Raw genomic sequence first — 20,772 nt, forward strand, 5'->3', positions numbered from 1 at the left:
TGAGCCCCAATTTATAAAGGAATACAAATGGTGCCCTTGCATGGATAAAAAGAGCAGGTCAGAGGGAAGCTGGCGGCTGCCTGCAGGTTGGTTAGCAGACAGCATCCATGCATAATTAGCAGATCGCCCTATTCACCCTCTGCTTAAAAAGATTGCCATCTGCATCTCCCCTTTTTTGCCACACAAAGTTGATGCTTTAGAAGAAGAAAACTATGACGGACACTAAAAGAGCAAAGCAGTCCACCAATCATCTCTCTAACATACCGTCATGCTATACAGTAGATATATGAAGCATCAGCACGGATAACCTTGATACACGATTTTCCTCTTACCTGTGCTGCTATTTATCTATTTAGATTTTTTTTGTGTGCATTGCCGAGTTTTGGAGATATCCGCCATAGAGATGTTGGCCTTCTCTTCAACATAATGGAACTAAAGGCTTTCTTTCAACAAGAAAAAAAGTAGTTCCAGAAGATTCTATCATAGGAAGAAATTAATCCCTACATGAAACTGCTCACAACAAAGTCTGTGGAACATTTTGTGTAAGAAGGTCAAGATTTTTGGGAAAGAGACGCTGTTGTCCAATTTTCCAAATGTATTCATTTTTTTCTGTGCTTTGAGCACTACAAGCTGAGTGTCAGTTAGTGAAATTATACCGACGAAAAAAACAGACATCTCTACAGCTGATTTCCAAAAATCATCAACTCACACCAAAAAAAATCTAGATGGATAAATATCACTACAAGCCAAGGGGAAAAATATGTATTTGGTTTTTGGGTTTTTTTTGTGTGATTTGTCCCTTTTGCGAGTGTGATTGGATCAATACCTGCAACACAAAAAACCATGTCAAAGCTAGACAAAGCTGCAGGTCAAATGCATCAAGGGACTGAAAATAATATGTACATATACATGGAAATGTCTATGTATGTATAAACAGAAGCCAAAACCAAACAGATCTCAACTTCCATATTTTTAACTTCTTTTAATAATTTTGTTTTGTCTTTTCTGTCCTGTTTTTGCTGTTTTGTATTTTATTTGCTTTACATGCTGTCATCTGTTTTTGTAATTTGTATTTAGTATGTCCATATTGTATGTCCAGAATGTGTATATGCAATTGGTGAATAAAGTGGGGAAATCAAAAGTGAAGGAAACATATGGGCACTATTTTAATATTCATCCTTCAAGGACTATGAACGGTAATATAAGAGTGGCATCTGACAAATTTGCTTTACATGTCACTTTAATACTGTTTCATTTACTGTAGTTTGTCTATTTTTTTTGTCTATTGATTACATATTATAGCAGGAGCATTTTGTAATAAAAATTTAAATTAATTTTTGTTTTAATTAAACAGTCAGAGTTCCCTGAACTCCACCAGTTCTAAGTGTTGGTGAAATGTGACATTCAAAAAAGTCATAAAAATGCATCAAAAGCAATTTTAATCTACAGTCTTGACACTCTCCTTTTTACCTGATTTAATGGCCCTCAACATTTATCTAATAATTTGAAACTGAAAAAGAAGCTCACTATTTTTGTCACTAGAGGACACCAGAGGTTTGTTTGCATCATCTAATGAAACTTTGCATAATTCAAAACACAAATGATAACAACAGCAATTCATTCAATGCATCCACAACCTTCTTTATGCAGAACAAGAAGCTTCACCTTGGTTCTGGGAAAAGATGTCCGTGGCTGGGTCCTGCTCCCCATCGGAGCGCCGGGGTGGAAGGGAGCACAGAACCCGAGGGTCCAGCTGGGGCAGGGTGCTGACGCTCAAGGTCAACGCTTGGTTCACAAACGCAGCCCTCATATCGTCCATTTGGAGGGCAGATGCAGGTTTACCATTCAGCAGCAGAATCTCATCCCCCGCTTTCAAACCTGGTGGAGAACGAGAAACATAAAACGTTAAAGTCTCCTTACATAAATAAAAACAGTACTCGTATCTTTAAAAGCTGCTTAATTTTGCAGAGAAATAAGCTGCAAAAAAGACTGACACGGCATTAAGAGCAACACACAGTAAGCGAAAACATTATCTGTCAGGCCTCGGTGGAAGAACAAAGCTCCCTCCAACACAGTAGCTTTCCTGTGGTCCATCAACTCCAGGCTGCTAATGTGTACAAATGATCTACACAAACAAAACTTTACTGCCTCAACAGCAGCTCACTGGCTAATCAGACATGTTGAGACTCTAATGTGTTCCCATTCATTAAAAATGCATCCTTCTTATGCTTGTTCGCTCGAGGCAAATACTGATCTAACAAGACTGGATGGGTTTAAGAAGGAGGGCGCAAAGCCTGTCTATTCCTGGCCTATCGTCATGTGTGTATGTATATGTCTGTGTCGGACTATATATGAAAAATAAACCATGCTTTTGACTGGAGCACAGTTTCAGTTTGAGTCTCTTGTCCCCTCCCCTCAACCACCTGTGCCCGGCTCCGCTAATTGCAAATTAGCACTCAATCAGCCAACCAATTAGCAGACAACTTCATCCAATAAACCTGATTGGCTGTGACAGCTGTTGTTTAGGAGGTCTGACAGCAGTCTCACCTGCCCTCACAGCAGAATTGAGTGCGACAAAGGGTGGTTTGGTCCTGTTAACACACTCACACATGAGAACAGGTTCGCTTGTTATCCTTTCCTGTGACTTCAGTCTCATTTTTTTGATATAAAATAAGATTACAGTTAATCAGTCCTTGATTGATAAGCAGTATCAGTATGAGAAGCAAAATTAATAAAATCCTAAAGATACTCATCCCAAACAACCTCATGTTTTTATTCCCATGCTGTAAAACCCTCGCCATAATCACTATGGGACAGAAAATCTGTGCTGCTAAAAAGTACATAATCTGAGTTTTATTGCTGTTATACTATTAAAATCTTATATTAAATTTTAAAAAGCCTAGCTTTTTTTGCAACTGTCACATGCTCCCACAATTCCATTGCAAAAAATGCAGAAAAACATCACAACATATATCACAATTTTTTGAAAATCATGCCATGAAATCGGCATTTACAGCCACAACAATCCCATCCACCCAGATTAACTTTAGGCCCTTCATAGGAAAGGTTTGGGCACCTCTGTTTTATATCGTCTGTTACAATAGAAACAGCAGACATTCTGTGATATGGCTTCCGTAACGCACACACAGTTACATATAAAGACACACAAGGCACATATTTAGCCCCAAGTTATGACCTAGTTGTCTGGGATGTGAAATGTCAGCTGTAGCAGAGTCTTTATTGGACAGAGAGAGATAACCCCTCTGGCCATATACTGCTTTGTATGTGTATGCCTGTGTGTGTTGCATGCATGTGTCTGTGTGTGTGTGTGTGTCGGGGGGGAGGGGAAGCAGGAATTACAGTGAGAGAAAAAGAGATAGAAGAGAAAAGACCCTTTGGGGCTCCTTGTCCAGTGCTGGCCTGGTTTTCTGCGTGTACCCTGCAGAAACTGAAGCGTGATCTCTTTCACTCCCCATTCATTGTCCTCACTTTCAGTACAACACATGCACGCACACACAGGCTTGTCCCAGTGCACACGTGGAGCTACTATGTCGTGTCTGACATAGTTAATTCTGTGATTCAGCAGAAATATAGTGTAATCTTCCAAAAAGACGCACTGTGTTGTCTGGATGCCACAAGCTTTTTTCTATCTCTGTTGGCATACAGAGGTGGAGAGTCAGTGCAGCTGTATCCTCTGGCCGCTGGCAGCCTGCTAAGCTAGCAGCTTTTTAGATTGCTAATGCACTGGAGGACACAATCTCACACTTGAGTAACCTTGGTCTGACCCCGTGGCTCCGTAGTGGGGCATGTTATTTTCTATACATTAGTGTTGTATCTACAGAGCGGCTGCATGTTTCGCAAACCCATTAGGCTCTGTTAAAAGATAGGGACACACAAATGGGGGTTGATCTCTACGCCCGGCTTTTCAAACAGCAGTCAGATGCAGACAAAGGAATGGTGTTTTCTTCTCTGCCCATTAGTAGGAAGATGAAAGCCACAACTTCATAGCTCTTTTACAATCTTTTTTATTTTTTATTCCATGGATCAAGGTTTTATCTGTACGGTTGCCACTGCGCTCTGTCTCGCTGGTGCATTATCCTAGATGCATGTATCCGTATAAAGAAAAGAGGGTTGCACTCAGAAATACAACATTTCAACAAATAAACTCTTACTTGATCATCTAACTGGCAGTAAAAAAAAAATGTATCATCTGGGCTTCATCAATGTTTACAAAAATGAATGAAATGAAGCATTTTTGTAAACACTGATGGAGGCCGGATGGCCAGAAATGTTTTGTGTTCTGACGGACATATGATTGAGTGTATTTAATTACTGTAACTCTCTCTTCTTTATATGGATCAAGGTTTTGTGACGTCATGCTCTTTCTGGACAAAAGCCGAAAATAATCAGACTGACAAATATAGTGTACAGGTGATTCAAGTCTTTTTTGCACATATTGACGTAGGCATCCAGATGTTTTTCTACTTTTTACTCTGTTTTGTGGCTGATTCATGTCATTTGGGCCATAGACACATATACACAGACATTGCATTGGCCTTTAGATCTTACGTCAATGTTGCATCAAGACCTGTGATTCATATACACGGGAGAGCTTCAGTTTTTCTGGATAAAAAGCACTAAAATATTCACATTTCTCACCAGTTTCAATGAGTCATTTTTATATTCAAGGGTTCGTGACCTGCGCACATCAAATCAGAGAAAATAAACCCACTTCATGTAGATAATACACCCTTGAATATAACAGGAGTTACTGAAATTCAGTTGAGAAACATAAATGTTAAAGTGTTTTTTATCCAGAAAAATTGCAGCTCTGCCATGTACATGTATTTGTTCACAGGCCAGCCTTCAATCTGCAGCTACATATTATATGTCTATGATGCTGATATACTGATGCTGGAGGTTGACCTCTCTATGGACTACATTTCTAAGTTGATGTTGATTGTCTTGTAAATCTTAAAAAGGCCAAGGTGTGCCAGAAAAGACTGCATTATAGTAATGAGTGTGCAGCCCCCCCCTTCCATGTTCCTGCAAGCCAACACCTTTCGAGACAAAGTGTGCATTTTCTTTTTCTTCACCTCTTCTCCACTCTGTCCTACATGCTTCTCTCTCAAACAAAAGAGATTTAGCTCTGCTGGCTCAGCAGCTGATGCAGTGATAAGATGTCATGTGGGATCAGGTGTTTCTCAGGTCAGGTGTTTGGGTGTTGAGTGTGCAGTGTCAACTCAAGAGGAACATGTACCCAGCTTTCACATATCCTTTACATAACCTGTGTTGTCACTGCACTCAGATTCAACTATGGTAATTCAACCATGGTAATTGTCCTGAATTTTTGTGCTGTTTGTTTGTTTTGTTCTGTGTCTGAGTATCAGCTCCCAGGACACTGAATTTACAGTGAATGTACACATATACTCGGGGTATGAGGGCCAGGCATAAGGGGAGAAAATGAGAGGAGTAAGTTTTTTTTTTTCTATTTTGGATTTCAATAACAAAGTCAAAATGTCAAGAATAAACTCAAACTTTTAGTATTAGTGTGATGCATACAAAATAATAAATCAAAGGAGGATTTTCTAAATAAATTAAACAGATTTTAAAAACTCTAAAGTGATTTGTACATAATAATTAATGTAAAAATGGTATGCTTCAGTCTACACCTTGTTCAGTCAGTATAACTTGCTTTATGATATGATATGTACAGAATTGTAAACTGAAAAATGAAGAAATGAAGTAAACTCAACTAAACTAAAGTTGAATTGTTAAGAATAAAGTCAGACTAAAGATTTTTTATTGAGATTAAAGTTGAAATACCTTTTAAAGAATAAAATTGAAATGGTTTTTCAACTTTATTCTTGACATTTCATTTTGACTGTTTTCTCAATATGCAAAATTTTAAAAAAACTTCCTCTTATTTTTTTCCTGCTATCTTTGGCCCTAACACATGTCATGTTTGTTCATAAAAAAGAAATATGTACCTTTAGCCGAGGCCAGTCCCTCTGCTTTCACTTCAGTAATGTGGAGCTGCTGCGTCCCATCCTCATCTATAACCGCTACAGAAAAACCTGCAGACATACAAAATTAGACACAGAGAGAGATTCAGTCAGGAATTCTTTTAGTCCTCCTTGAAATATCTCAATTTGACAACGTGCACTGCTGCAGCATAACTACTAAGCGATTAGATCCACTTAAGGCAAAATGCACTCACACTGGGTCATCTTCCTTTAGTCATTAACAGAGCATGACTCAATAAATCTCTTACAAAATCAATTTGATTCAGAGGTTTAAGACTATGACAGAGTCTATCTAGTTAAAAAAAAGGGGGCATGGTAGGAGATGAGCATACCATATCCGATGGTGCAGGACTCAGCTTTGTCAAACTGGATCACCTTGGTAGCTTTTGGGCAAATCTCAATCTCTTTGTAGAGCTGCAAACACACAAATATTGCATGTAATTGGCAAAAAATGGAGGCATAGCATTGTTGGATGGAGAAGGTCAAGGTCATGTTATCGCTCTTAATAAAGAATGGATAGCTTCATGTATTATTCAGGCACCTTAACAGACTAACCACATGTGAGGGTCAAAATCCAGGTCAAGTCTGAGAAGTAAGTGGGTGCTCAGACGAGCCTTTGACCTCACATCAGGCTGAGAGCATAGACACAGCTGTGTGTATGAAGCAAGAGACAGGAACAGAAGTCCGCAGTGTGTACTGTGCCTCACCGAGGAGAAATAATAATGTAATATCATAGAGTAAAGGATGAAAGAGGGTGAAATGAGTCACTGATCAAAGCAGGCAGATAAAAGACCTCTTGAGGAAAAAGAGCCAGTTATACAATGACTTTGCTTTGAGACAGAGTTCAGCGTGTCACCTACAAAGCGCCGTCACAAAGAGAATTCATTTTGGGGTTTACAGCAGCTGAATAATGTGGTGGAGGTGAGGTCTTTTTCAATGAGAGTGATTGTTTGTGTGAAAAATAAGAAGAGTACAAACGCGGACACACAAACACACAAATGGGGACAGTTCATAGTGCACAGAATACATGCAGAGTACTGATTTGCATAATTTATAGCATACAGGATGAAGCTTCTTTTGCATCCTGGGAATTTTTGTATGCATTGCAAATCAAATCTGCAACTGAGTCATAAAACATGCACAAGCCTGCATCCAGATCTGAAATGAAACAAAATTAATTCATAATAAGGTGAAGACCCCACATTTCAAATGGGACATTTTATCTCCGCTGAAACTGCATTACAACAGAAATACAAAAAAACTGAGAACTTTTAATGTAATAATTCTACTATATAGCTCTCAGCACTTGATATGAGTGTTGTCCTGAAATACTGTATAGCCCAAATTCCAAAAAAGTTAAGATGTTGTATAAAACTGGCATCAAATTCATAATGATTGCATATTTATGCATATTTAAAAAAAAAAAACAAAGTTTTGCAAATCATTGCATTCTGATTTTATTTCAATTTTACATGTTTTACATTTCATGGTTCATTATGTGACTGTTCAGATTCCAAACGTTATAAGTTATTGACACAGCGCTGCGGTGTGTGTTTCCTCACCAGGTCAGAGACGTCCTCTTCAAGTTTGGGAACATAAAAGAGCATTTGGTTGTCAATCCACACCTTCAGGCGCAGGTAGTGGCTGGATGGGTCTATCTTATGGGTCTGGATGCAACGAGACAGGAAGGAAATTAAGAAAAAGATGTTAAGCGGAGGAAACTCCTACACTAGGCCATCCTTTATTCTTTTTCCAAAATAAAACATAATTACCATAATTACTTGTGGTTAATTGTCCCTGCAATTTGAAACCAAGCCTGTTTTTTGATGTAACACCTGAATAATGTTTTAAACTCACCTAACAAAACACCACTCTGTTTACCTTTCCCACATTTATAGCTATAGAGAAAAACTGTATTCTGTCACAAAGAGAGATCAGCTGAACAAAGATCTCTCAACTGTACAACAGGCAAACATGACACGACACCCCTGACAAAAGGACACAATCATATAGTATGTATCCAATCATGTATGTAATTCACATATATGTATGATGTATGCAAGTAACACACAGCAGCCACGAATTAGATGCTCCAGTTCCTCGTGACATGTTTGTGGCATGTATGCACACAAACGCCACACACATGTCGATCAGCTTTACACACGTGTTTTAACTGACTGTTAAGTGGAACGTATACGTATCATTAGGCATCATTATACTAGTGTGTTGCTGGCTGAGACCAATTAGGGAGAAGAGGAGAAGAAGTGGAGAGACGTTTGACAAGACTGCGTGAGACGGTAATATGCAGCGCATATCGTAAGGCAAGAAAATATCTGCGACACCGTCAGTCTCGTCATCTATAGGGTTCACTTTTCAGCCTGCCTCAGAGTGCCAGAAACAGTCTGACATCTCAGGTATTCTCAGATTCATATTCAGGTTGACATTCAAGGAGAAAACCTCTAACAATCTGCATCTTGGATTTTTGTTGACATCCAATATTATCATATTATTATGCCTACTTTTATTGCGATGGTCCATTGAAAATACAATTCTTTTCAAAATGAACACATCCACTTGGAAAAATAGGAAAACTACTACTGACAAGTTTCTTCACTGATGCTTGTTTCTCTTTGTTCTTCTCTTCTTACAAATTCATTGTAATGATCTGGATGATGGCTCTTAAGATGGGCAATTAAATTTGTAGTGTTGAAGGAATGTGACACTTGGATACTTCAATAAACCTTCACACCACAGACATATTTATGTTTTGTGTACATAATTAAAGTATCATCATATCGCCCTGTCATGCTGGCAGAAATGGTCATTTTGGGCCGATTAGATATTTGATTTCAAAGCCTTTACTGGCTAATAACAATTACATACTGATGACATGCCAGTATTAGCAACATCACTAACTATTTGGGTTTTTATTACTACCTGTGACTGGATTTTTAAAAGTTGACTTCTACATGTTTGCTTGTCTTTATCTGTCAACAGACTGTCAAAATGGTATGACTTTATGATCCTTGTGTAGCGACTTACGGTATTATAACGCCCCTTGACGAGCCATGTGCAGTTTTATGAGACTCATTCCTCATGACTGCATATACTTGACAAACCATTCTTGAGCTGTTGACTGTTTTCTGGAGCATTCATGTGTGTCTATATATGTGTGTGTGTGTGTGTGCTGGCGAACACTCCAAATTATTGGAAAAAATGCATGAGGTTTGGTCTGTAATTATCACCCTTACCCACAATGTAGTGTAGAGCATGCACCTCAGCCTTTCAGCAGACCTGGTTCATAAATAGCCTCCAGGAGCACATTCCACAAATTTCCTAATTTGCAGATCCTTTCCTAACTTTGTGGTAACCACTGTAACAGAGTTAGGACCTGATTCAGGGAAAAAAGCTAAAAAAAAAAAAAGATGAACTGTCCCATGTCGCATATGTGTCTGCTGACTTAACCCACTCTATTTCATTCATCTACCAAGTTAGCATTGTCGTAAAATTCCCCAAAAAAGAACATCTTTAGATTTCTCTACAGATGTTCATAAAGCCTCTGACTCATCTGTCTTAAAGTGAACTGCCCATTGTTATTTTTGCTCCATTTGTTTTGTATGTTTCAATGACAGTTGCAAGCTTTGAAAGATGAGAAAAGTAGTGTCAGTTGCCAGGTAACAGACATAAAAGTTGATGAATTATGTTAGATTGAGTATTTAGGATTTCCTAACTTGAGATAAGATGTGTGTGAAGACAAGATATTGCTGAAGTTAGTTGTAATAAAAATTGGCAAAAGCTTATTTTAGATTCTTCATATGTTAACTTAAGACTTAAGATTGGTGATTCTGTAGCTCCAGGAATGTAAGGTTTGCACTGCTATCAGTAATGGCCCACCTTGCAGATGGAGCTCAGGACTTCCAGCGCTGTCTCCCCAGGCTGTATGATGGCCAGGACAGGCTGATTGTTCGGCAGACAAACCCAGGAGGGAGTCAGGTAATCAGGAACCCAAATGTCGCTGTCTACGTTATGCTGAGGAAGACTTTTCACTGAGACCTCTCCTCTCTCCTTCTGAAAATACAGGACACACAGACACACAAAAACACACACGGAGAGTTTATGCATCTTTCAGCAGCCTTTGTGCTCAGTGAAAACAGAGGGCACACCATAATAAATTCAATGTTATCAACTTCTAGTTGAAGTTCTGCTAAGAGAATTACACCCAGAAAAACCAAACCTTATTCTACTCCACTATTAAAATGACTAAAATCATGAAGTAATCCTCCTAATTCTTCATTATTTCCCTTCTTGTTCACAAAAGAAACCAGATTTGCTCAAACTGATTAGACTAATATGATGGAGACTGGTGGTAGCCTGAAAGCTGCGGGAGATCTGATTACAAAATCTAATTCATTTGTGTTGATGAGAGCCTCTTGATACAATTGTCTCCCTGCGTGGGTGTGTGTTACATATCTGTGTGCATCTGCAGCCTCATGGGTGTGTGTGTGCACTCTGTCCAAAGCATAGGCTGTAACCTTTAAGCCCATCAGTCTGACCTCGGACAATCTGGCAGCCATGTCAGCCTCTTTACTCGGATTCTGTCACGCTCGCATCTTCTACTCGACCTCACACTGTCTGTCACTGATACCTTATCTAATCCTTTCAGGTAACAGCATCCACAAACTCGTTTATTCTTTCATCTCCCTCCCCCACTAATCATTAACTCTCCTTCTGGTGCCCCTTCCCTTCTATCTGTACATCACTCCATCATCTTCCCCCCTCCCCATCTTTCATGCACGGCATGCAATCTGCTGACTGTTAACAATCCGGCCCGGTGGTCCCCGTTTAAACGAACTGTGTGTTGGTGTGTGTGCGTGTCTGGATAAGAGTGAAAGTGACAGAGGGAGCAAACTATATGCAAAAGCACATTTTTGTATGTACAAACAAACACACATGTTCTCATGCACAAACAAAATACAGACACGCTTTTATACAGAAAAACACACACACACACATTTTCTCAGACAGAGAACAGACCAGGGGGCCCGTAACTAGTACCTCCCCCCAACTCCCTGAACTCCCCAGCCCTGCTCGGCACCATCTGGCTCCCCTCCTGGCCCATCTAGGATGCCTCTGCTGGGGGGCGGGGGTCTTAGGCAGCCCACTTAACTGTCTCTCTCTCTCAGATTCCCTTTTATTACCATCAGTGGGATTCCCCAAAATAAACAGAGAATTAAAGCTGGGATAAGTCCATCACATGTGAACAACTGACCCTTCCTAAGTCCTGCCCCTTTTTGCTCTGTGCTTTTATATAAAACAGTTGAGCAAGCTTGGTACCGAGCAGAATCTGTCAATTTTCCCATTGATGATGCTAAGCTCGTCAATACTCAAAAGAAAACCAAATTTTGAAGATGCTTAAACGATATTGCTGGGGAAACCTATGAAAGTGACATAGAAATCTTAAGTTACCTAATGTTAGCGAAATGATAGCTAACTTGCTAGCTAATGACTGATGCAGTCTTGCTGGCTGGTGTTTTGCTAACATTAGTTATCAGATGTAAGTTGTGATGAATGCAAATTAGCTAACTACTTAGCTACACAATACACCCCATCAAGATAACCTCCTGGATTACTGGACTTAATCTTTTCCTCAACCTTCCCAAGTATTTTTGTGTCTACACATACCATTCGATTTTGCTGGCTAAACATAACTTAAGTATCATGTCTGATAGCTGTTTTGGGTGTCTTGTAGTGGGTGTGTCCCATAGTACTGTAGACCCACAGTTACACCTACCTGACGCAATCACTTTGGAAAAATTCACTCTTCCAAAGTCCTGCCCCTTTTTGCTTTGTGCTCCAATATCAGTTGAGCAAGCTTAATACCTAGGGGGGAACCTAACTAGTGACTCATTTAGACTAGCTACCTAGTGTTTTGTTTACCTTTGTTATCAGTTGTAAATGGCTAGAAAATTTATGGTTGATGAGTTTTGCTACAGATGAAAACACTAGCTAACCAGCTAACTAATGATTCATGTAGATTAGCGAGCCAGTTAGCTAACAACAACAACAGCAACATCTTTTAACAATGTCAAAATTTAGTTTTCTCTTCAACAAAGGTTAGCCTAGCACATAGCATATTTATGTATATGAAACTGGAAAGTAGAAAGCTGACTGAGATTTCAGAAAAACTTCGGTGTCAATTGGAATAAATCTTGCTCTAAGATGCTGATTGCTACTGATGCAGCATTCCCAGCTCGATCTTAAGACCAACTGAAGAATGTTACTTCCTATGCATTTCTTAACTGTCATCCCATACCCTGCCAGCTGAAGCCTGGCGTGGGTGGAAGGAAATCAATCTCCCAGGGTGCCAGTGAGGGCCTCCACAGTTAGAGTGGGTTATAGCTGCAGAGTTTTTCTATCCGCTGAGTTCAGACAGAGGCCTTTTCTCCCTCGCCCTCCCCCTCCTCATCTCTGCTGCTTTCTACCAGTTCTCATAAAATATGGAGTTGGCATGCTTGTCCTTGTACAACCCATGGGTAATAGGACATTTTCCCTTAGAGTTCACATAAATTCGTCATTTACCAGGCTGCGATAAGGTACTACTGGAAACCCACAGTCTTATGATGGCCTTGGATAATCTATTTTTCTTTCAGAAGATATTATTCATTAGTTGCAATTGTCTGTAAATTGTGGTCAATACAACACACACACGAGAGCACAGATGGTGTGAAAACTGCCAGGTCCTTTGGTAGCAAATGTCTGCATAATTTGTTGAAACATCAGAAAGCTAATGATCTGAACATATCAGATCAAATTTGTCTCAGTGGGATTAGCAGACAGAAATATCCCTCCAGTCGATAGCCTGTGATGCTGATAGAGTTGGAATTGCCTCAAGCAAATGGAAAGAAGAAATGGGAATCTGTCAACACTGATGTGAAAATAGAGTTTGACGTGTTAAAAAAGGTATAGAATAAGAATAATGGCATTATTTCTGGCTATGACACAGAGTGGTCAGCAGGAAAAAACATACAAAGAAGTGAACCAAGTAATTTGTTGATGAGTGCATGAGGAGAAACAGCTGCAGCAGATGAAAAAGGTTGTTTATCTACCTAAAAAACACTAAAGACTCTCTGATACAATTTAGAAAAGACGAGACTCGCAGCTTTTAAAGTTTTATAGCCTGCAAATTTCACCTTTCACTCTTCATCTAGGAGAGAAGTGCATGTCTGAAAACATTAAAGCAGGAGCTTGAAATTGACCTCAAAGAAATGCTCATTGATGCAGAAGGGTGCAGGGATTTTGTGCTTCACCAAGATAACCCCCAAATGAAGAGAGGGAGCACCAAAAGGATCTCAGTTAAGTGAAAGGAGGTGGAAAATCCAGCGATGCTGCTGGCCTCGGGGTCTTGAGATTCCCGTAACCCATTATACATGTACAAAGGTTCATCAGATGCTCCAGTGATTTTCATGTTGGCTTATGAGAAAGGCAAACAATGACAAGGAATTAGCCTACAGCTACATAAGCTCTGGTTCTCTGTAGTGAATGCCAAACTAAAAAAGGGAGGAGAACTTAGTGTTTAGCCTTAGGAAGATTATTACTGTACAGACATAAATATTAACAGTATCTGATGGTCTTTGTCATGTTGCTTTGGCTGCAGGATGGGCAGGGACCATAATGGAAATGAAGACAAGTTCAGGCCTAGTTGCACTCAACTCCCACCTCTCACTTCCAACAGCAAATGTGTGTTTTTAGTTAATCTTGTTTGACATTAAAATAGGGCATAGAGGACATAATTATATCATGGTCCTTAATATGAATGGATATCTGTATTACGTTGGTACTTCTGTCAAAAAAAAAGATTAGGCTGAGCTCTTACAGATTTCTCACTGGCGGAGTCTTCAAACATGCGCTCCAGTGGCTTTCTCACTGACTCCATCCCATCAACGAATACCTGCAACCACACAGAGAACAGCAGTGCATTAGAACCGCATCCAACTACATCACATACAGAGCAGTTAACAAGCACTTCTTACAGTGACAACTTAAAAGCACACAATCAAAAGCTTGTGGTCATGGATGTGTCACTATGGAAACCTGGTTGATCGAAGGATGTCCCGTGGTCTTTCTCTTTGAGGTGGTGTCCAGCCCCCAGAGGGAGGAGAAACGGCTGCGACGTTTACTGAAGGTACGAGGCATGGCCTGGTTCCGCTTCCGGATGCTGCTTTCTGTGCGGGCTGACACCTATGACAGTGACAAATACAGAAAACATGAATCCAGTGCAAAGGATTTTACTGCATTGAAAGACAGCCTATCCAAATAGTTGTTTTTAGAGGACACAGTTTCTGAATTTTTTAATTCTGGAAACTTATTCACATAATTGATCAGTTGCATTTAAGTGCGATGTAACTGACCCTCATTGGGAATCATTCTTACTCTTTATATCTAAAACTTATAACAACGTATTAGGGCCATTGTAGGTTCCACAAATTCCATTTGAACATCTGTTCACTGCATTTTAGTTCCTGATGCACGAAAGCTATCACCCAATCTGTTTCAGCTATGTTATACACAAATTAACATACTGCTTTGGGGTGACTCGGGTGCAGTGGAGACTGCTACATCCCCTAAAACCAACCACCTATTGACAAATGTGTGTGATATAGATGTGCAGCAGAGAGAAAGAAAGATAGACAGATAGAAAGAGAGGAGAAGCGAGGGAGCATGCAAATATGGACGGAAGCATCGGCACAATATAAAACCTTTCTTTGATCATGAAGCATAATATTACTCCACAATTCTGAGGTTTATCAGTCAAGTGCATGAACTAGACTACAGACTGGATTCTCTGTTAACAATGACAAACACACAGATCCATGTTATATACTCATCTCTATCTATCTCTTCCTCTTTTGCCCCTTGCAGTTCTCATGCAGTAGTTCTGTGCTGTTGACTGTGTAGTTGCTGTGGCTGCTTTAACAGTATGTTGGTGTTAAAGTTTTCTGTCTGCTGTAGCGTAAAACGTTCTCAAATTGATGTTAACCCCAACAGTTTTTCCATTTTTTGTCTTTAATCTCTGAGGATTTCTGAGTTTTTTTCTTACAAAGTTATAATCTTAGAGAATTTGTTTTGTTTTTTTCTCGTATATGTGTTTTTTTTTTCCTTGCAAATTTACCACTTTAATCTCAGAGAAAAGCCAAGCTTTTTCTCTAATAAATTTACCACTTTAATCTTGGAAATTCTGATTTACCCTCCTATTGCCCTCCTCCCCTGGCTCTGTATATATGGCCTTAACACACCATTGTAGATACTAATCTCAGTCTTCTGCTTTTTTATTAAACTGTTGAGCAGCTGTTCAAATGAATAGACTAGTTAAAAATAAGGGGGCTGGGAGACTACATATGTTTACTGCACAAACAGCAGAGTTGTCTGTGATTGTTCATCTTCTATGAGTCACTTATAAATGAGTCATACATATAAATGCACACTCAGGCGCAAAAACCAAACCAACACATAAAAACACACATTTTCAGCTTCACAGTCCATACTAATGGCCCATACTGAACACTTTCAACCTCCTGACTCCTTCTTTGACCTACTACACATTCAACAAGAAACCACTCTTGGCATTTCTGGGTTAATTCACACTGAACCATTGGGCTATGAGCGGCTTTGACTTACTATATAGTACATGAATACATACTTTAATGCACATATATGTATGTGCACACACACTATAGCACATACTGTTCTCATGTGGGAGTGTGCTTATTGGTCTCCTCACCAGTCACTGCTCATGAGACACACACACGTCAAACATTATAGGTCAAGCTGTCTTCTTAGAAGACTCCTTATGTAAGCCGCATGAAACTTAGAGGCCTTTTAACAGCCCATTTTGTTATGATTTCTCTTTTGGCCATGGATAATAACAACTATGGTGAATAAAAGGTATTACTGTAGAATGTAACAAAAGAAAATCTTCCTTTTGTCATCAGGGAAATGAGCTAAGAGTTGAAAAAGAGGTAGGAGAGTTAGTTTTGCTAAAGGCAATATGAATAGGTTCACTGTGATGTTTTTGTTTTTATCAATTAATTAGTTCTATTCTTTATTCTATTAATGCATTTCCTGTTGATTAACTTTATTTATATAGTACTTATACATGTGGAAAAAATATGACTGTCCTCAAAAGTAGCAGTTAAAATCTGGGAGAAAAAGGGATGTGATGATGAACACAGAGGGAAGAAAATGGAAAAACAGAGATGGAGGAAAGGGTGAGGAAAGATAATAAGAAGGAGAGTCTAAGACAGATAGAGCAGGAAACTCAGAGGGAGACAAAGGAAGTGAGGGTGTAGGCAGTTAAAGGAAGAGGGGGGGGGTCAACAGAGCAGAGAGTGTTAAGCCTGTTTGTGGGAAAGTGCCTCAGGGATGGCAGCTTACTAACAGAGTTCGTATTGATTCACCAATCACAAAAAAAACACCATCAACCTCTGATGTTGTGTGTGTGTGTGTGTGTGTGTGTGTGTGTGTGTGTGTGTGTGTGTGTGTGTATGAATCTGGTCTAGGGAGATATTTTTTTCCGCCTCTTTCTTTCCACTCTGCTCTTTGTTTCCTGCATGATATTTGGCACACAGCTGCATGATGCACAGCAGCATATGTATCATTCCATCTATGGTGCAGATTCATTCTGTACATTCTTGGAGCGCTCAAGGTGACAACATGAGCACAGTGCAGGGGACAGAGGTGGAGACTTGGCTTTAAGCCACAATAAATGCAAGGACAGTAATGTGGATAGAATGATCTGAATGTGAGACATGAAGACAATGTGTGCAGTTATGTAAACTGCAAACGTGTATTTGTCTTCCTGTACAAAGGTATCCAAACAAGAAAAGCATGCAGGAATGAGTGCAGTTTTCTAAACTGAGGACAATTTTGTTTGCTTAAAAGACAAGTTTAGATTTCAGTTTAGGGTTTAAATTAGAATTAAGTGTTAAATGACCGTGTCACTGATTTTCAACTCCTATTGGTGTCACAGCTGAGGACAACATTTTTGAGTCAAACTGATTTCCTACAGAGTAAATTAAATTGATTTGACAACACACTGTCAGGGTCAAATCTGCAACTGAAAGAATGCAGCAATGAAGCAGAGGCTCAATAAAAACCAATTATGTCACAGCTGCAGTGAGCTTAAAACTCTGTACAGAGGACTGAACAAAAGGGCTATTAATAAAGTACGTTAACTTTTACATATTTCTGTCCACTGGTCAACACTGGTCAGACAGTCATGTCGTGTGTCCCTGGACAAAAATAGTCCTGGTCAGAAGCCAAAAATCGCAACATGGTTATGCAACCCATCATAGTTGTCCCTCTCTCACAAACCAGGAAAACATTGATTTGACATTTGATTGTCAGTTTACTTGTTTGTGGATTGGTTGTGATTTGACATCCACTCCACATACAACGAATTGAAGGCTATTTTTTAAAGTTGAACAGCATGTTTATGCCATTTATGTATATCTACATGTACATATTCCTGTCTCATCATTTTAATCCTGTGGTGTTTGTAAGAACAAAAACTTTTTTATCCAAGCTGTCCTTGATAGCTGATAGCAGCTGGTGGCCAGGTTACATCCCATACATCGGCACAAGTTTCACTTTCAAAGTTTTGCTGAATCATAACGGTACATCTTGACTGGAATTTCAAACGCCATTCATCGCTTGTTGGAGTGCAGCTTCTGACTGCTGTCCTGAGTCAGGACACTTGTGTTCAGTCTTTGGAGAAACAATCGACAGACCGCTCTGGCCCACTTTGGGCTGCAACTTTTCAGAAGTTTTTTGAGATGTGGACTTGGGTCGATTCAGGCTGAGAATCAGCTCCACTCTGAAGCACTTGGAATTCATCAGTATACTGTACCCCAGCAGATTCTGGCATGGAATAAAAAATAAAACTTTTTGGCCAAGCTACTTCAGGACAGGCTGTGCAGGATTTCTAAAAAAAAAAAAAAAGTTTAACATAGCAGCTAGTATGCAAAGCTAATTTGGGGCATTTGTTATGTAGCCTTCCTCTTGCTCCCCTGCTTGCTTTGTAAGTGGTAGTGTGTTTTAACCTCAGGCTGCATTCAAGGCCTATTAATTTGCACATTTGTCAGGCAAGTAGAAATTACTGCTTTCAGTGGGTGTACAGTATGTGACAAGGCGCTCACTCTAACAGCCAGATAAACACACCCACTCTACAAGCTGAGCTGGTATTGAGGGTCAGAAATTGGGAACCCTTGCACGCAATGCCTACTGGAACATGTAGAGACACGTGGGACAGAATTTTGAGTTTTGGATTAAGAGGAGTTAAATAACAGCAAGTTATGGAGACAGTTGGAATGAGGAGTCAGATACATGAGAGCTAGAAACGTGTGTGCATGAATGTGAGTGGGCATTTTTAATCATACCAGTGCATGGAAGGAAGAGACAGAGAAGATGCCCAGTCGTCCCATGGCCAGCTTGGTGGGACGCGAAGCAAAGCCCAGCAGGCGTTTGGGGTTGGGGGGTTCACCGCCCTGCAGACTGGCCAGGTAGCAACGACAGCGGAACAGATCCATGTGAAATCGCTCCAAGTTCTGCTCCCACAGGAAGATCTAATATTGGGAAAGATGAGTGAAAAGTGAAAGGGATGGATTTGTGATTATGTTACATAAGCAAACTTTGCTGATTACATCCAGAATTATCTATGGAACGGCTCCAGATTTGGCCAAAAAAAGACAAAAAAGGATAAAATAAATAATTAAAGATCACTCTTAGTTAGCTGGTTATTTGGTCGTTTCAGGAGGAGTGAGATGTGGGAGTGCTGAAGCCCCTGTGGAGAGGTATTACTCACCAACACAACCCCCACCAGTCGATGACCTGCTGTGCTATGTGCAATGTATCACAGGGTGGGCCGTGGGAGGTGGAACACAGGGACACACACACACACACACACACACTCACACTGAAAAACATAATCTAGACTTAATTTGCACTGGTTCCTGCCTTCACCTACAAGCTCAGAAATAAAAGTGCTAACTAGAACCATGTAAGGCTCTTCCACTTGTACCATTTTATAATACCCATTTTACAAAGGTTCCACTTGGCACCCTGCCATAAGGTTCTCCCTAGAAGCCAGCATAAACAGTTATACCTCGAACAATCTGTGAAAGGTTTCGCTCAGAGCCCCCTATTAGAAGCTCTACAGAAAACCCTTCTATAGTGCAATGGTTCTGCCTAGAACTCTCTCTGGTGGTTCTCTCCAGAACCTATACATCTTGTAAGGACGCTTACAAAAACCCACCCACGGGGTTCTACAAAAAACCCTTTGGGTGAAAAAAAACTCTTAATGGAACCCCTTGTCTTATAAAGAACTCTTGACAAAGACTTTCTTCAAAAAAAAAGAGTTCTTCAGAGGCAAATGGTTCTGGGTATAACCTCAGCCTTTCAGGGAGAACCCTTTTGGATTGCTTGTTTCTAAGAAGGTATTTGTTCCAGGATTTAATACGAAATGAATACAACTGCTCTGCCTTTGTTTTTAGTCTTTAGTTCAACATTAATCCCAGGCTGTGTCTATTTGTGTAAACTCATTTAGCAGATTAATGTGGTTCCAGATACTGATTTTGAAAGAAGTCAGATAATGATATAATCGACCACTCAAGTTAAGCCCTTTCACTCCTTTGATTCCACAATTCAAGTTAATGTGCCTTTTTAGAAGGCAATCAAAATCCCAGTGTTTTCTAGAAATGGGAAGCATTCTGCATGATTGAGCCTAACCACCTCCTGCTGCTTTTTTATGTAATATTGTTTTCTTTTATTGACTATCAACCAAATGCCACACACACATTCAAAGACACAGAGGCTTGCTCGCACACGTAAGTGGGCACATTCTTAAGGTCTCCTGCAACGTTTACATCCAATGAACATTCAGCAGCAATTCTAGACATGTATGGAGAGTAACACCATGTTCCACTTGAAAGTGAACAAACCTGATGCTGAGAGAGCTTTGAAATTCCAGCTGTGAATCGTTTCAAAACAACTATTAAATATGGAGGAATTAGCAAAAGACTCCAGGCTCACCTGTCTGCTAATGTGTGCATTGCATGCGTTTCAACATGTGCAGTGAATATTCTGCATTCTGCTGCACTTGGACGTGCTTATAAATGAGCACCGGTTGGAATATTTGAAAACATCTGTCGTTGAGAGTACTCCTTAAGAACATTTTGTCTGGATGACGCCATGCAGTAAAGATGATTTACTGCTGAGATTTTAGTGTGTGAGAGCATCAGTACAGTTCAAACATACAAAGATGTGCATCTGTAAAGGCCCTTGGGTGTTTTCACTCAACACAGCGGGGTGCTCAACACATGAGATCACAAACCTGGTTCAAATTAGCATCACATGGACAACTAATTTGCACTATGATTATATAAAAAGGTGTTTTAAAATTGAAGACACTTGTGTCTGTAGGCTGTTTTCATACATGTCATGATTTGGTCTGTAACTTGGATGCACAGCCATATTGGAAATATATGAATAAAGAGAATGAATTACAAGCTGAATATTCAATTAAAGCCCATTTCAGGATGTCTAAATGTTGGAAAAGTTCAGAAAAGTGCAACATAGTGCACCACCTCGTTTTCTGGCAAAGTCCTTAAAGAGTTGAAAACCTTAAATGTTACAAAGGCTTGGAAGCCTGATCTTTACAATTTGGAAATTTAAATATCTTGGATATTCAAAT

General features: G+C 39.8%; 1 protein-coding gene across 3 annotated transcripts in view; it reads right to left on the minus strand.

The window, feature by feature from the left end:
- LOC146319051 (rho guanine nucleotide exchange factor TIAM1-like) overlaps window positions 1-20,772 on the minus strand; it is an 82,600-nt gene that overhangs the window by 24,423 nt on the left and 37,405 nt on the right. For all 3 annotated transcript variants that reach the window (XM_084731288.1, XM_084731289.1, XM_084731287.1), the window contains 8 exons: window positions 18,461-18,646; window positions 14,118-14,264; window positions 13,900-13,974; window positions 9,921-10,094; window positions 7,589-7,693; window positions 6,359-6,440; window positions 5,991-6,077; window positions 1,666-1,878 (listed from right to left, as the gene is read on the minus strand). In XM_084731288.1, coding sequence (XP_084587414.1) covers window positions 1,666-1,878; window positions 5,991-6,077; window positions 6,359-6,440; window positions 7,589-7,693; window positions 9,921-10,094; window positions 13,900-13,974; window positions 14,118-14,264; window positions 18,461-18,646 — 1,069 coding nt within the window. The remainder of the gene's footprint in view (window positions 1-1,665; window positions 1,879-5,990; window positions 6,078-6,358; window positions 6,441-7,588; window positions 7,694-9,920; window positions 10,095-13,899; window positions 13,975-14,117; window positions 14,265-18,460; window positions 18,647-20,772) is intronic.

This window comes from Lutjanus erythropterus, chromosome 11, assembly GCF_056507025.1.
Source record: "Lutjanus erythropterus isolate fLutEry1 chromosome 11, fLutEry1.hap2, whole genome shotgun sequence".
Lineage (NCBI taxonomy): Eukaryota > Metazoa > Chordata > Actinopteri > Lutjaniformes > Lutjanidae > Lutjanus > Lutjanus erythropterus.